The sequence below is a fragment of the Anopheles darlingi genome, chromosome 2, assembly GCF_943734745.1.
Source record: "Anopheles darlingi chromosome 2, idAnoDarlMG_H_01, whole genome shotgun sequence".
Classification (NCBI taxonomy): domain Eukaryota; kingdom Metazoa; phylum Arthropoda; class Insecta; order Diptera; family Culicidae; genus Anopheles; species Anopheles darlingi.
In genome coordinates, this window is record NC_064874.1 from 17,444,592 (window position 1) to 17,462,091 (window position 17,500).

The 17,500-nt window shown below is 49.0% G+C and overlaps 2 protein-coding genes across 6 annotated transcripts in view; both read left to right on the plus strand.

The window, feature by feature from the left end:
• The window catches only part of LOC125948140 (supporter of activation of yellow protein), a 13,433-nt gene extending 1,116 nt beyond the window's left edge, over nucleotides 1–12,317 (plus strand). For 2 of the 5 annotated variants that reach the window (XM_049673915.1, XM_049673914.1), the window contains exons 2-12: nucleotides 198–905; nucleotides 965–5,043; nucleotides 6,324–6,463; nucleotides 6,578–7,119; nucleotides 8,385–8,854; nucleotides 8,930–9,412; nucleotides 9,507–9,698; nucleotides 9,778–10,336; nucleotides 10,420–10,651; nucleotides 10,728–10,922; nucleotides 11,006–12,317. In XM_049673915.1, coding sequence (XP_049529872.1) covers nucleotides 546–905; nucleotides 965–5,043; nucleotides 6,324–6,463; nucleotides 6,578–7,119; nucleotides 8,385–8,854; nucleotides 8,930–9,412; nucleotides 9,507–9,698; nucleotides 9,778–10,336; nucleotides 10,420–10,651; nucleotides 10,728–10,922; nucleotides 11,006–11,562 — 7,809 coding nt within the window. In that variant the 5' untranslated portion in view covers nucleotides 198–545 and the 3' untranslated portion in view covers nucleotides 11,563–12,317. Of the gene's footprint in view, nucleotides 54–197; nucleotides 906–964; nucleotides 5,044–6,323; nucleotides 6,464–6,577; nucleotides 7,120–8,384; nucleotides 8,855–8,929; nucleotides 9,413–9,506; nucleotides 9,699–9,777; nucleotides 10,337–10,419; nucleotides 10,652–10,727; nucleotides 10,923–11,005 lie in introns of all 5 variants that reach the window. The other 3 variants (XM_049673917.1, XM_049673913.1, XM_049673916.1) reach the window with 3 other exon arrangements.
• Nucleotides 12,318–14,131: 1,814 nt separating this feature from the next.
• LOC125948213 (ras-related protein Rap1) overlaps nucleotides 14,132–17,500 on the plus strand; it is a 25,319-nt gene continuing 21,950 nt past the window's right edge. Inside the window, exon 1 of the mRNA XM_049674049.1 lies at nucleotides 14,132–14,620. The gene's annotated coding sequence lies outside the window, so the exon portion shown is untranslated. The remainder of the gene's footprint in view (nucleotides 14,621–17,500) is intronic.

Here is a 17,500-nt window from a genome sequence, read left to right on the forward strand (position 1 = left end):
CGTCGTGCTGTCTTTGCGGGGTCACCCCGATCGACGACTCGCGGACACAAAGTGTATGTGGCTTGCTGGTGTTCCGTGCGAAAGCCAACTTCTCGCTGTGTTTTGCAGCCGCAATCCGATCTGCCGCCGTTGTGCAATTTCACTAATTTATTTATTTTCTTTTTCCGCCCATGTCCCCGCACCCCTCCCTCCTACAGTAGCGTACCGAGCGTGAAACGCAGCGAGATGTTCCGTCATGAGGGTTAACCCGTGTCGGCTCTGGCGGAAGTGGAAACCTTCTATGTGCGCGATCCCAACGCGAGTGAAGTGCGATCGAGGTTGCCACACGGATAACCACAGTCAAAAGGTGAAAAAGTGAAACAAAAACAGTCAATAAAAAAAACCACAATGTGCGTGTGTGCAAGTGCTGTGCGGGATACCTCTATGTGATTCCCTGATCACCGGTGTCCAGAAGTGGAAAGTGCCTCCCCTTGCTCATCTTAGCGCCGGTTCTGACCACCAAATCACGGACAAAACAGTGCCGAACGCCAAAGCTCGGGCAAAGCATGGTAGATTCCTGCCCTCTACAGGCGGTCAGCTTTGAAAATGTACCTTTGGCTCAGGCGAATCACAACGAATTGCATGCCGAAAACGACGCTGCCGTACAAGAAACTCGACGCGAGTGTCACCGACAGGAGCAGTGGCAAACCGACTCGGAGGTCCAAGTGACAAAGATGAGCAGTGGAAGTGTCTCTCCAGCAGCAGAACTGACACAACACCACCAACAGGAGGGGGAGGAGCAGCGGCAGCAGCAGCAGCAGCAGCAACAGCAACAGAAGCAACAAGTAGTAGTCGCAATCGACCTGGAATCGGCGGCACATGATAAGGTTATAAGCAATTACCATCACCAACTGGTCGCACAGGAAGTAAGTAGACAAGTCGCGATCGGGGAAAACAATTAGTAATACAAGGTACATTCCTACAGCAGCAAGATCCCGGCCAAACGGAGCACAATCTGGAGAGCATCACTCGGCTTCTTCCCGAACATGCGGAGCAGCAGCAGCAGCAGCATCAGTATCAGGCGACGGATGAAAGAAGTGTTTCTGTGCTAGCAGATAGTAACGGGGAGCTGCACCAGTACCAGCAGCCGGAGGGACAAGAGGCACGTCAATCTAATCCTTCTCCAACACCAACCGACGCCATGCGTCATCCCCAGGAATCTCACCATCGACCGCAGCCACTAGGTGAGGTGGAATCGGGCGAGGAAAGTGACTGTGTGGTTGTGGCAGCGACTACTGCTGAGCGGAAAGTGGAACCGTTGAAGATCAACCTAGCACGAGACCGCGAACCTATCCGGACGATCATAAAGCTGCCAGGAGCTGGCTCACTTGAGCATCACAGTGCGGCACAGCTATCTCCGACCATCCGGGAGATTCCCGGTTCGCCGAAGATCACGATCAAACCCCCGAAACCCCCACCATCGGCAACGGCAACCACGGACAGTGCCCTCTCGGGTGGCGGTGGCAACGGAGATCACAGTACCAATAGCGTGCCCGCATCTAACATCATTCCAAAGCTTACCATAAAGCCGCTCATAAACCCGGCGCTGGTCGAAGAGGCAGCGACGGCCGATGATCCAACGGCAGCTGGAGCAAATGCCAGTGGTGAACAGATGCACATTATTCCTAAACTGCTGATCAAGGGCTCGTCTTCAGCGTTAGAATCTGGTGGAGTGGCTGGTCGTGACGTTGGGATGGAACCACACATTGTGCCTAAATTGACGATACGTGGTGTTAACAACCACAATCATCATCATCATCACCACCATCACCAACAGCAGCATCAGCACGCTCACCATCATAGCCAACAGCAGCCGCAACCGCAACATAGCCAATCGGTCATAGCGGGAGATGTACATTCGCAGCCACCACAACATGCCGCGTACAGCAACAATGTATCTTCCGCAACATTGCTAACCGATGGCGGTGTTGGAGGAGCAGCCGGTCCATCCGGATCCGGCTCGTCAGGTTCACCCAACACACCGCTCGTTCCTAAGTTGACGATCAAAATGGATAATCATTACCATCACGGGCACGTTCAGCAACATGGTAGCATGGAAAATGCAACTATACCGAAGCTACACATTAAGACTATTCCTCCGGATGGTAGTGGTGGAGTATTGCTGTTGACTACCGCTTCTGCCACATCATCGATGGCAGCTGGTGCACTGGTAGCGGGAACATCGTCCACCAGCAGTGGCGGAAGCTCAGCACCAGCTGGTTCCTCACCAGTGCTAACAAGCTCCGAAGGTGTGAAGCTGACTATAAAACCTCTACCGGAGCAGCCGAAGTTGCCGAAGCTAACGATAAAAACAACCGGCCTGGGCACGATAGCGGAAACGAGTGATGCATCGCTAGTGTCTTCGACCAGCAGCAGCTTTTCGCCCAAAACCGAGCTACAGGTTCTTGTAGCAACACCCAACTCTGGTGCAACGACATCCGTCAATAGAGTGCAGTTGGGATCCCCTTCGACGACGGGCAGCCACCATCACCATCATCAATACCAACACCACCACCAAGCACAACTCCAGCCTTCATCGCCAAGTGACCAGCATTCGAACATCAGTTCAAGCTCGATCCCAAAGCTCACGATTAAACCCATGCCGGCGAAGCAGGCAGCAGACTTTGGTGCTGGTTCCGTATCAGCAGGCGATCTTCCGACCGTGCCCAAGTTGACGATCAAACCGATTCCTCCTCCATCGACGGTAACGAAGCAACAACTGCAGCAGCGAGGAGACATCGGTAGTGGCAGTAGCAGCAATAGCAGCAGCATAACCACAATCGAAACCAGTATTAATGCTCTTGAGCCTTCGTCCGTTTCTTCATCCTCGGCGAATGCGATCATCACAATGTCGCCAACGTCGTCGCACTCTCCAACAACTTCTGCCTTAAAAATGAAGATAAAAGTGCCACCAGCGGTTCCGTCGGGATCGTCGGAAAGCAGCTCCTCCAACTCGGCACTAATGGCTGCCCTGTCGGGACCATTACTTGCGACGGGAAGTGGGGCCACATCTGGAGCGTCCAATATGACAAGGTTAAACATAAAACCAATACTACCACCTGGGCTAAATGCTTGCTCCGGAATGTCCGCTAGTGAGCAACACCGTATGATACTTACGGAAGGTAGTGGAAGAGAAGACAAGGAAGGAACATCCGGTGCTTCGACACCTCCCTCTGGTGAAGAAGAGCAGGATCCTAGTGTCCCGATCATCATTCCCAAGGTGACGATCAAAACTCTAGCCAATCCAAGCGGTCAGGAGACGGAAATCATTTCCACACCGAAAGTCACGCTAAAGCCAATCCCGAAACCATCGGCTCATCAGTCGGAGTCCGTGCTGGGAACTGAGTCCGGCAGAAATGCTTCTCCCGTGACCACCGATGCGCAGGATTCGCCAAGAATAATCCTTAAAATAAATAAAGGATCCTCCTCGACGACTACAACCTCCAACAACGCTGCATGTGATCAGCAGACGCTAGCGGAGGAAGGAATGATGGCTCCGGACGGGACTTCTATTGCCTCCGAAAGCTCCCATCATCCACACTCGGCGTCATCTGGTTCTTCACTACTAGCCAACGAATTGAAGCGACCGGCCACAGCATCAGCTAGCGGTAAGGTTGACCATTCAGCGCTATCGTCTTCTTCGTCTGCATCGTGTGCCTCGTCGACTTCCGTGTCGGTGTCGACCTCATCATCTTCTTCGGGCGGTTCCGATCCTGCGTCACCTTCTTCAGGAAGTGGCGGTGACCATGGTGGTGATCCTGGGTTTCCGGAAGCAAAGAAAAGCAAACTGGACGATCGTATCGTTACGATGAACGACCGGCCGCCCATTGCTCATTCCGTCCTTCAGCAGACACTGCAACAACAAAATCGTCCATCGTATCCTTACCAACATCACCAACAGCAGCACCAGTCGGCGGCATCAGCAGTTGCAACAACGCTTCTGCAGCGAAGACCAGCAGCACCATCGTCCGCCAGTGATGTTATCATCATAGATGACGATAGCAAATCCGGTAATGAAACGCCAGGCAATGTCCGTGAATCCGAGACACCACCCCCTTCTCGGTCAACCGTCGCGCCCGATGCGTTGGCGAACAGTGCTTCGTCTCGGTTACAGCACCATCTTCTCGAACAAGAAATGGATGCCGATATTGAAGGGATAGCACTGAATGCGGCAATGACAAAACCACGGAGAACACGTGGCACACCACGCGGTGGCCGACAATCGCGTCGAGGTACCGGTGGAAGAAGAGGTGCCATGCAGAATGCTGCAGCACGAGCGGCCCTCAACCATTCACAGCCAGCGCTTTCGCATTCGGCTAGCCTTCAGGGAAGGACCCCGAACACCATGTATCTGATGCACAATGAAGAACGCGATGAAGGCTCCAGCTCGGACTGCATGATCGTTGACGAACCATCGTCCGCCGTAGGAGCCGCGCGAACGACAGCGGGTGGATCGGGTTCCAGTTCGAAATCGTCCTCTTCGTCGCTTACCAGCACTGGCAGTGGCAGCCTGTACAATAATACCGTTGCCAGCGGTAGTGAGGTAGAAAAGAACGGAACCGCTAGCAACAGTTCGGTGGGAAGTGTCGCCAGTTCGACGATGGGCCACCTACCTTCAATGACTCCGACACCTGCTTCATCGGGAACACCGGGTGCGGGTGTGCGGATGAGTACTCGTCGCGGGGCTGGCCAGTTACTGAAGGAGGTGCTGGCTAATAAAACGCAAGATCGCGATTCCGGTGTGGATGAAGCGCGCACCGACGGTGAGGCTGGGGCTGGTGGACTACACGGTCCGACTCCCTCGAAGCGACCACGCGGACGGCCAAAGAAGCAAATGGTGGAGCTGGGAATGATGGAAACGAATGGCGGTGGAGGTAGCAGCAATTCAATCGAGTCGCTGATGACAATGATGACCAGTGATGGAATTTTGCTTACCCAACCTACCTCTTCAACGAGGGAGGATACAACTCCTTCCTATCCAAGCACACCAGCGCGAACGCCAAGGTAAGTGAACCGATGCACGATGTACTTCGTCCTGCTACTTGTACAACCTAAGGATATGTATAACTAAATTCATCTACAAACCATTGGTCCAAGATAGCTGAGATTGGAGTAAAATGCAGTTGAATGAGTAGTCGAACGATGGTTTTGCTTCATGGGATTTTACTTGCTCTTTTTTAAATCCATTATCTGTTGCTTTCATCAATTTAAATAGTTATAAAAATTGATGGAAAGAATATGAATATGAATAAGTTTGGTTACAACATACGGCTCGTGTGTCCTTGTGTATGTAAAGTACAGTTTGGTTTAATCGTAAAGTAGAGTTTGGTTTAATCTTACAAATTAAAATTTCAAAAACGTTTCCTATCCGAAACGTAGTTAATGCCACTATTAGCGTTATTCCAATTATTGGATCGAAGATGCTTTAACCTATTACTGCGTCACCTGTGTCACTGCTGCTTGCCATCAGCCGGCATATCATCGAGCGTCCACGCTCTCATGCGCGGTTATCACCTCAGCAGCGTCTAATGCACGCCGACCTCGCCGTCAACAAACCTGCTGCGGCTGCTCCCGCTGCCGCCACGGCGCTTCCTTTCACAGCAACAAGCAAGCGTCGGCCACGCTCCGCACGCATCATTTCGGAAGAGCATCGTGCTGCGTCGTCGTCGTCGTCGTCTAGTAGAGATGGCCCCGCCACCGCACCTTACCTCGAATCTTGACGCGGTGTTGTTTTTGCCAATTCCGTTTTGGTGCTTCCTTTCATAACAAATTTCCACCTTCCCTTGCCGGCGACTGGCTGGCAAAAGGGTGGCTGCATTGCCGGGCGGGCGTCAACCCACGGTGCACGTCGTAGTGGTGACCTGGTCGCCACGGTCGTCTCTGTCACAACCAGGCGCAACCGGCATGCGTGCACTAGCCTTATGCTCATGAATCTCGCACGCTCTCCTGGTCGCTCTCACTCAGTTGTTGACCTCAAATCGCGGGCTCTAGTTGCTCCGAATGAATCTGCAACATAGGGAAAAAATGTGTTTGCGCAATGGTCGATGAGTGCGTTAGCATTGAGGCGTAGTTTTAAGCAGTCCAGGTTCCATTAATCTATAGTAGTTGTATAAAAACCTTATTATGCTTATTATATGACCTGCGTAACTTCATAAATGGGATTGACAGGATGTCGAACTTTTTGGAGCTCTGCTGCCAGCCATCGGTTTCTAAAATGTTTCTTCCCGCTCTGCATTGATTCTGTGTATAATTGTGTAATTATATTTGTTTTTTAATTCATAAAGAACACGAGGCCGAGGCCGTGGTCGTGGACGCGGCAGAGCCCAACAAGCCAACAAAAACGACATGACGCCAAACCTCAGTGGATCGTTCTTTGCCAGCCCATCCGGCTTAGTCGATCCCAACGTAGACCCACTTTTCATCGGTAAGCTGTCCAGCCACTACTAAACCACCGACTCAGTCAGAGGGGATAGAAAATGGAAATCTAACAGGCATCTACCTTTACTTTTTTCCTTCGATATCCAACTGGGCACAACAGCATCCAATACTATACCATCTGCGTTCGGCAGTGAAAGTGATGGAGGAGGCAACTTTAATCAGCTGTTTCATTCCGTACAAACCCCACCACCACGCACTGGCCGTGGATCGCGAGGTCCACGGCGAGGCGGAGGGCGCGGTTCACGGACACCGCGAGGCGGGGGCCGAGGTGCCGCAAAAGCAGCAGCCCGCATTGCTGCATTGGAAATAGAAGCGTTGGCTGCAGTAGCCGCGGCTGGCGGTGATTCCTCATGCTGGTCACCATCAGCGGAATTGGGAAGCATGATAAATGCTCACCAAACCGCCGAGGTATCACCGTTTGAAACGCCGAAGGTGGTGGGTAGGCGACCAAGAGGTAGAGGAGCTTCGGCAGGTGCTAGGCGTAGTGCAACGGCTGGTAGAACGCCTCGAGGTAAAAAGGCAGCAGCCCTAGCAGTTGCTGCTTTCGCTGCTCTGGAATCCGCCAAAACGATGTTGGATACTGTAGGAGACTCGCCGGATGCACCAAACAACATCTTTATGACACCGATGGCCGGTGGATTGGTAAGTAACACACTCAATGTTCTCTGGACTAAGACGTAGAGCACCGTAGCCGTCGTGTATCCTGGCGGCTAGAAGCTAATTTGCATATTTTTTTCTCTTTCAATACTTTTTGTTATGTAAAGTAGTATCAAATAATTTTCGGTATTTGTCTTGGCTCGATTGTCGTTTCATACAAAAATGAGGCGATAGTTTTCGATTAACTTTTGCGGGAAACTACCTAGCTGCGTTGAAAACTTATTCGTGTTTTATGTGTTCAAAGACACTGCAACTGGCATAGGGGTGGCGCTGACTAATCGGAAATCGACCTCTTTAAAGCGCACCAACGGAAACAAAATCGTTGCCGAACATATTTACTTATATATACCGCGCCTGTATCGGTGTGGGATGTCTTTGTGGTGGGAGCAATGTACTGGCGTGCGATGCGTTTGCGTACTTGAAGAGAGGGGGTGGCGCGTTTCCAGACCAAAATAGATACTACTTTGAAAGAGTACGCGAGACGAAGCCAGTAGCAGGTGTGTAGCGTTCATGCCCGATTGATATGCATGGAGGAACTCACTTCACAACCATCTGGCAAACCAGTGTCGCTGTATGTAGTCATTCCTCCAGCAAGTCCAAGGAAATGGAAAACACGTATACGATGGGCTTATAGCATCGAATGACTAGCCAAAATGATGGACGCCATGTTCTAAGACAAAGATTTTAAAATTATTTCTTCTTCAATTTTATGATTTAATTTTATGAGAAAGACTAGACCTTTTTTTCTAAACCACATGATCGAACTGATGATCGTATTCCTTCATCACTTGGATGAAAAACATGTCAGGTGTGACGTATCCAGGAACCAATTAGGGTGTTTTTACTGTAGAATGAAGCCTGATGTGCAATCAATATGAACCGCAGGCTGAGGGAGTTTTTTTTTGTAATTTAAAACCTCTCGGTATTGGTTCTAGACGGATGATTCGATGTATCGATTTCGTGCTGAGAACAAGCAACGTACTGATGAACCTACCTGACAGACAAAGACGTATTATCTGCACGTCTAACAGAGTATAGCAATATGTAATAATAGGACTTCACGATTGATGAAAATGTTTAACATTGATTGTATAATATCCAATCCGATAGAATTGACGTGTTGACCGGGCGCATATTATGTTTGAAATCTTAAAATAGATAAAAATAATCGATTAAAATATATGGATAGGCTGCGTAAGCTGAACGCCGTGCACTTCACATGCTCATCATAATTCTTTTTTGTCTTGTAGGAACTTTTCCGATCGAAACTCAATTTCCGTGAGCTGAAGACTCCGAAAAATGCCATCAAATCCAACACACCACTGTCCGGTAGTGGACAGGGAAGTGGTGTTTCACCTTTGGAAGGAGCAACTCCTACCGGTGGTAGTGGAACCAATTTGCAGCTATTTGAAGAGGACACCCGTATGAGTGGTGACCTCAACTATACTACGCCTGTTCGCCTGATGAACACTGTCGACGGATGTCTGCAACAAAATGAAGAATCACAGAGTTCGTACCTGAGCAGCACCAGCGTCACGCAGGATGCTAGCAACAACGCAGCCGTTGCCGGTACCACCATCAACGGGATGGCCCAATCAGCAACACCGGATAATGTTGGACAGAAAGATGGTCTACCGACACTATCTGGTGCTGCTGGTCTTGGCAGCAATAGTAATAGCAGTCGTAGACCCAAAGGAAAGATGGAAGTGTTGGATGTGCAGTAAGTGGTCCCCCCCGAGAAAGTGTCTGTATAATTCGTTTCCATCTTACTAATGGTTTCTTTGGTATTTTACAGTCGAGCGCAGTTTACGGTCGATCTGTTGGCAGAGTACGAATGGCCACCGCCCATCGCGGGCCAACGCTCCACTGACTCGTTCATGATCCAGGAACAAATCGCCGAGTATCTGGGCGTGAAGAGCTTCAAGCGCAAGTATCCTGATCTTATGCGCCGTCCAGTGGAAATGGAAGAACGCAACTTTATACTTGAGCGGGGTCTGGCCTCAGAGAAAATGTGTGACCTTGGTCTGACGGCGGTTTACGCTTCCGAGATACTGGACATCATGTGCACGGATTATCCGGAAAAATACGAAGAGTACACGCGATACATTCGCGAAAAGCACATTCGAGAGTTGAGCAGCCGGCAGCGACAACAGCAGGAAGCTGTTGCTGCTGCTGCAGCCGCCGCAGCGGCTATCGCTGCTCCAATCGACCGAGCTCAGTTGCAGAAGGACAAAGCCATCGAATCGGCCGCTAGCTGGAACAGCACATTTAACAAAGAGTTAGTTTCGGTGTTAGAAACCAACCTGTTCAGCACTATATCTTTTCTTAATGTTCTTACTAACGATGAAAATCAAATTTCATTCGCTTCACAGCCGACGGGATATGAGACGGGCTTGTATGGACCTACAAACGTACGTAGTGCACGTGCCACGGCGTTGTCAAAATCCTCTGGTCAATACTCAGGATTCAACGCAGAAAATGCCACAAACTACCAATTACCCTGTAGCCCTGGTTCCTGGGCAATTCAGCGAGTATTACACAACATACACTCCAGAAGAATTAGCGTAAGTTCCTCGGTCAAAAGACGACTGCCGTAATGTTCGATTGTTTTCATACTTTAAACTTCTTGTTTTTGGTTCTCAGTTGCTATCCAATCAATACCGTACTGTTGGAACCTCAGGAATTAGAGGCAATCGTTTCCTCGGAACGGTACAAACGGTTAGCCGCAGAGGAGGCTCGTCGTCTAGCTGCACATGAGGCAGGTTATAGCAGTAGCGGCAGCAGCAGAAGCAGCAGCAGCAGTAGCGGTAGCAGTAGCGACAGCGACGGCAGCAGCAGCAGCAGCAGCGATAGCGACAGCAATGATAGCAGCGAAGGCAGCGGTACCAGCAGCTGTAGTGAGGACGATGGGAGAGGTAGCACTGATGATGATCGTCACAGCCGCGGCAGCGCATCATCGGGAACTTTATCGGGCAACGGGGGCATAGGTGATGATGCTACGAAGGGCCGGAGGAAGCGACTTCGCCGAAAACGAAGGGATGCTAGCAGAATGATGCCAATGCGCGCTGTTGGTGGTAGCGATGAGCATCAAAAGAACGTAAAACCGACGGCTGTAGTTACTCCTGTGAGGCGTTCGAGTCGAGCGTTGAGCGCTGGCACGATTGCACCGGTCGTCGAAGTCAAAGCCCCAACGGACTCCGACGTAAGGCATTTTTTCGTTATGCTGTACTGCTAGTAACGCGTTTGCAATGCTCTGCTAACTATTTAAATTTAACGCTTTACTAGGATTCTGATGTACCATTGATTGCACACGCGACAAAGAAGAAAAATGCAGCAGCAGCCCTAACTGCGACAGCAAGCAGTGGGAAACAAATGGTGGAAGTAAAGCAGGAACAACCGACCATGAAACGCCCTCCGCTAAATCCATTCATGTGCGCTGTTTGTTCTGGGCCGGAAAACATAAACAAATACTGCAAACCAGAGCGATTTGTGCGGTGCAATCGTTGCAGGAGAAAAGGTAAACTGGTAGTGTAGAAGTGTTTTTTTTTCATTTATTTATTTCCTTTCCCCTCTGTGTTTCTTTGCATCTACAGCACATCCATCATGTATCGGCATGTCTTCGGTGATGTATCGCCGTGTGCAGCAGTACAAGTGGCAGTGCTCGGAGTGCAAACTGTGCATGAAGTGTAATCGCAAGCCGGCGGCCATCGATAGCAAGATGGTGTACTGCGATCAATGTGATCGCGGTTATCATTTAGCCTGCAAAGGCTTACGTAATCTGCCTGATGGTAAGCCAACACATGCAATAGGAGTTCTGCAAACACTTTTCACACTACCATGCGTATGTGTATTTTTTAATTATACATTACAGGTCGCTGGCATTGCAGTCTATGTACCATATGCAGTCAGTGCGGTGCCCAAACACCTGAGGGACATCCGAACGCTCAGCTTACCGCTCAGCAGCGGCAGCATTTGGCAATGGTGGCCGAATGGACGCACGAATATGGCATAAATGCGTTGACCCAGATACGTGAGCATTTGCGCACTCTTTGTGTGCCATGTATGCGTCAGCGAAAGCAGCGGCTACAGTTACTCGAGCCGGAACTCTCTCAAGCTACTACAGCAACGCTCGACAGCAATGACAACAAGGGCACCCTAAACAACAACAACACCATCGACAACCGCAGTAGAATTACTGTGACCGAATACACCGGAGACCATAGGAAACTTCCCCCAACGTTGCCTGTTCGCTCCATGCCCGTTGGAGTGGCTGCTAACAGTTTGGCTATGGGGAATGTTGCCAATTCTCCTATCGTCCCAACAACCGGCGCCTCCGTAACAATCCGAAGCATAGCGCCTGGAGAAGGAGGAGTGGGAGGAACAGGAGGAGCAGGAGGAGCAGGAGTGTCAACTATCCGTACTTCGTAAACAAGACAAGGTAACAGCGGGTGTTTGAATTAAACGACACCACAGTGATAGCCCGATTCATTGTGAGTGGTGTGAGAAAGATGTAGAAAGGATAATGGTAAGCTATGAAAGAATCGCTCCTTCCCTATGAATCACTGTTTTCCTATTCAACAACGAATCTATCGCTGGTTCCCTGATTATGTTTTAAGAAGTGAAGCAAGGTGCGCCACATTATTGGTGAAGGTGCAGTTTAAAAAGGCTATTTAACATTATTCACAAATGCACTTGTTTTATATAGGTTTACAATTGATAGTTGCAATTGCTTAATTAATTGATTAAGTGTTCGAAAAAATTAGTTTGCAATACTTTTAATTCTACAGAACGCAACTCATACAAATGATAGAACAATTATTTCTACTCTAATGGGCTAGCCAGGGCTCCGGTTGTCAGGAATCAGTTCTCTATTTTACAAGAATCCAAAGTCATTAAGTAGCGATATGTGTTCGATGGTGTCACCGGTCCATAGAATCTTTTGCGAATGAGTGAGTGGCAACTATCAACAGTTTGCTGCAGCACATCCCATCGTTATAGTTTTTTTAGAAATAGAATTGTAAATATGCCTCTGCTATAGAATGCGCCGTGAAGCAACTGCATATTGTAATTTGTTTTAAGCAATAACCATCATCATTTGAGATCGATTCTGACCAATAATTAATGTTACAAAATCAACAAGACTCGTACTATTGCAAAAATGGATGTCAATGGTTCGACCATGATGAACTTGCTCTGTCTTTGTATTTCCTAGGGTTATCAGTCGAAAGTTTAAGTCGAATTTTTGGTATAAAAATAGGCGTCGAGCAATTAGTGTGCATGTTTTTTTTTATCTGTAGCGTAACAGGTTTCCATTAAGGTAATTTTATTTACTAACGTTTTACTTGAACGATGGTACGTTTGCACCTTCCTCGTTTCAATGAGCGTCGTTCAGGAAGGATATGGCGCTACAGTCGTTCGCATGGATGTGGCAAAGCAACAACCAATTAGAGTGCTTATTCGTGCCAGTTAATCTCATTGTCTGTAGCCTCATAGAGCTTCGCTGTTTCCGCTCTTTCAAAGATTGTTATCATCTTCAGGTATGGATCTTGGTACCCTCAAGCCCCATCCTACCGTCTGCTGGTGTTTCGCAGCATAATAACCTAATATGTACGAACTACTGATTCATGATACAAGCCGAGCAGAATCTTTGCAATATTTACAAATCAAGTGAGAACAACTATCGCACACACACACAGCCGATGTTCCGATCGTGTGAAGAAGGATTAGGTGATGAAGCATGTGAATAGGTGAACAGGAACTAGGAACTGATGGAGCATTGTGGAATCCTTTGTATATATTGTAACGCTATCCCCCTAAACCACATTCTAACAAGTAAGGGTAAGCGAATGGGTGGGTCTGACAGAAAAAAATGGTTGTTAGCAGTAAGAAAATAGTTGTAAAAATTCTCGGATGTTACGATGAAAGGTAGCGTCGTAGTGATGATTATGCGGAAAAATGAAAAAACCTGAGAAGTGCACCACACGCTCTAACCTGATAGCATTTCCTTAACGGCAAAAACATGCTTCATACGAACATATTTATTAGAAGCAGGGACTTGTGTGCATGTCCGGCCTCCCTATGTCAGCTTATCTGTTTGCTCGTTGTACATTCTTCTTCCGTTTATGTTGCTTTTCAATCCCACGCGTTCTCTTCATTCAGAGTTCCGTTGAGTAAAATTGGGTGCATTTCTAGCTGACTGTCTGCCAAGAGAGACAAGAGTAGGGTTGGAGGCGTATTAGTGTTACTAGGTTTTATCAGTTAAATAAAAGAAAAACACAGGTAATTCAGGCATTCAGGGCACCAACAGCAGCTAACGGGCCGGCGTTGTACGAACCGGGGTTGTATATAAAGAAAGGATAGATCAAAGATTCAGCTACAGCGCGGAGATCCCCTTCTCTACTGGACCCGGAACCCGGAATAAATAGACAATGAGTTTCCAGTATGTGCAAACTTGGTAATTAATAAAAACAGCAACACATGCCGTACCGTAAAGGTGCGAACAATTGGAAGAATTCAATCTACGAATCTGTTCTGCTGTTAAACGTTGGTCTGATTTCATCTGTGCTCGTATAATGTTTTTCATGCAAGGAACGTGGCTTAAGGGAAAGACACACGATTGTTTAATTATAAAATATTTAAGTAATAGAATATTTTTAAGAATATATGCATTTTTTAACCATTCATTCCTCCACGAAGTAACACATGATGACTTGGGAGCTTGAATTCCGGTCTCTTCGAAAATTGCAGCTTATCAAATCGGAATCGATTATGTTTTTCCTAAAGAAAACATGATTTACACGTCGTGCACGTTGCTGTCCGTTGGATTTGAATTTGAATATTTGTAAACGAAATAAACAATCAACACGAAATTAAAAGCGAGATAAACGATCTAAACTCAACAAAAAGCGAGAAACGAAAGAAAACGATACTTTTGCTGTATGGGCACGTTTTTCGTCGAATTTCTTCGTCGTTTTTTTTCGTGGAATTTCTTGGTCGTTTTTTCGTGGAATCCTGCGGTGTTGTCTCGAGGTTCAAGCGCTGCAAGAGTTTCTTCGGGGTTGCGAAAACCCTTTCGAAATCGTTGGTGGTTCGTCCGCGGAAAAGGAAATTGTCCGGGAAGAAGAAGTGCGTGTGCGACAGAGAGGCCACGACGGAAAGATCACGAGCGCGAGTGAGAGAAAACGTCGGTTAAACAAAGCAGAAGCAGAAGAAGAAGAAGAAGAAGCGGGTGGCTTTCTTTCTCTGGCTGGGTGCGGTGCGCGAGTGGAAAAGGGAAACTTCCAGCGAATCTAGGTTTGTGCCGTGAAACCCGAGGAAAACCCGTCCGGAAAGTGCCCCAACCGGGAATCGGCAGTGCGTGGGCGATATTGCCCAAAGATTCCACTCTAAATTTCTTCGTGCGCTGTTCTTATCTATCGTTCCGGTTTCCAGAGTAGTGAGTGTCGTCATCGTCGTTGAATTACGCGCGAGTGGTGCGCCGAAGAAGGTAAGTTGTATCCCCGGCACCCCTTTGTGGTTCGCGTGGAATCCAAACGAAAATCTTGAGAAACGCTGCGTCTCCGGGCGCCTGGGATGCATATGGTTTCCGGCGCGCCGCGTGACTCAGCGCAACCCGTGAACCGTTCCGTGAGTTGTGTCGTCGTCGGCGGTGAGAAGCAAGCTCCTCATCATGTTCGGTTGGTGGATGATGGGAGGGCAGATGGTGGCCACGGCGCTCTGCAATCACCATAAACCGATCGAGGACGGTGACAACGAGCTGATCAACCCTATCCAGCGACAACTCTCCCACCAGACCCACGCGGTGTCCGTGAGTCGTCCGAGGAGGAAGGTCCCCGCGGGCAAACCCCACCGTGAGCTCCATCGGTGAATTGGCCGTCTCAGTATGGACGCGGATGGGTCCCCGCTGGATAGTAGAATGCCCGTCCAACGATCGCACCCGTCCCACATGTACGCCGAATTTCCGATTCGCGAGTCCAAAGTGCGGCTCGTTCGAGGATCGCAAACGGCGTTGAAGACTGAGAAGAAGAAGAAGAAGCGGGCGACCAAAAAACTGTCGCCAGTTGAAACGAATTCTAAGCACATGGGCTTCGCGACGCAACCTTTTTTGTTTTGCATGTTCTCCGGAGCGTTGCTGAACTGGTTCTTATTTGATTGGCCCCTCCGTTTGCCATATTCGCGCTGCGGGTTGTCTGGTGGTGCATTCGCATGCTAAATCCAGGGCCTGTTTTTTGTGTGTGTTGAACTTGCTTCCAACCGCCGAAAACCGTAGAACCCATTACGCGCTTACTCGGATACATTTTCGGGACCGCATTAGGGCACAGTAAGCGGCTGTTGTTTCAGGCAAACAAAGTAGACGATGACGGTGGTTGTGTGCGGGGCGCCTGTCTGAAGGACGCACGATCCGCTAGTGACCGAGAGACACGCACCGGAGCGTACCGAATTCGCGTGCCGTTGTCCCCTTATTCGGTGGGATCGAGAAAAGGATATAACCGTAGCAACCGTTTTGCTGCAGCACCAACAAGCGCAATTAGCAGCGCTATTGTACAGAAACAACACACCAGCTGTCGCCTGTCCTCTGTCGCCGTGGTCCACCGTGGAAAGCGTAAAATGAAACTTTTCTACAATTTCTCACGAGTCCGCGAAAACATGGGGGTCGCTCCGTGGTCACCAGAAGAGGCGGGGTAGATGATTGATCATTTGATCGGCAATTATGTTCGATTGACTCATTCCCTTATGGTTGGGGAACCCGCCCTCCAAAATGTTAGCACAACTAAGTAATCATTGAATACCAGACATCAAGTCTGGGCTATGCTACCTTTTGATGTTACTGCTGCGGTCCTAGTCCGATGTCCTGCCGGCCAAGAATTAGTTTGATCAATCGGAATTTTTGGGCAAGAAACGATGGAAAACTAATGGATGCGTGAAGCTCTTCTACGAGCATATTTGTTGACGGCCCACCCTCCCCAAAGGCCTCCAATAATCAATTTAAACAAATTCAATTAGCTCTTGGCATCCTCCCTGTATCGGGGAGTCTTCCTTCAACCCACGGTAGCAGTTCACATGCTACCGGGAAATTTCGCTGTCATATGCTAGTGTGGCCGGCCAGAGAGCAACGGAGGAGAACCTTTCGTCGCACGCACCAACCCCTTTTCAATCACTGTGATAACACGGCACGTCGGCAGTCAGCAACTTGTGCCATCTTTGTGCTTTTTCTTATCAGCCTCTCGCGAGACGGCCTTCGATGAGCCTCGAGTTCGTGTTGTATTTTCCTACATCTATCTTGTCAGTGATGGGTTGTCTGCAGACATGTGTATGTCCAGGCACGAAGCCGAACGATGATATGTCGGTATGGTAGCATGATAAGATAGAATCGCTCACATACTGGAGCCGCTTTTAATCTCCTTTAGAATGCGCGAAAAATGTCACACAACCACACAAGAGGCTGTTGTTCCGGGCATGATTCATCCGTTCCAGGATTGGTACATTCCGCGGAAATCGTCAGCATACGCATCCTAATGACGGCACGATGAGTTGGCTACAAAATGCGCCCAAGTGGCCAGCTCTCGTTGGAGGCGTGCGGATCATCGAAAGCATCGGCAGTAAGGGCTTGGGGATTTTACTGCGCATAATTTATGCGGACGGACCTCCACCATTTGCAGACCATACTCCTCCGGTGATCCGGTGATTCACCATGGCATTTTGGAGGCCGGCTGCTGCAGCTGCCCCATGAATATTGATCTTCCCTGGCAGAGAACCGGTCAGAATATGGGCACGGTGGCCGCGGAGCTGGCCTTTGGTAGAATGGGTATTAGTGGGATCATCTAGCATTAGTGTGGGGTAAGTGCTGCAATTAGCATTTACTTAGTCAATGCATTCGATGTATAGTTTCCGCGAATCGCTTGGATGTGGCAATGTGGATTAGGTGGTAGATGGAAATCTCAATCGATTAAATCGTGCGTCGAGGATACAGTACTGGACCGAGCTTTCCTGCTCTTATCCTTGTGCCATTGTGTGGCTGAACTTTCCCGGGATCACTAGTGACTTTTCTGTCTTACACACAAATAGACGCGAAATGACAGGATGATAAGGATTGTGGGTACCGTTAGGCCACCCGCAGGATATCCTGCAGACGAAGGTCGAGAAGGCCGACCAGCAAAACAACAGCTCTCTCCATCTCATCCTTAGCCCTTGAGATGGTATAGCCTCGGGAGACATACGGGTACGCCGAATCCTGGCAGCGCGCGCACCCCATCCCCCCTCTCTCCCCATCGGGTCCTTTGGTTTGCCTCACAGCATAACTTGTTGCGTTTTGTTACAAACACTCAGGATAACGCCCTCCCTCTCTGCCTCTCTTTCTCTCGCTGGT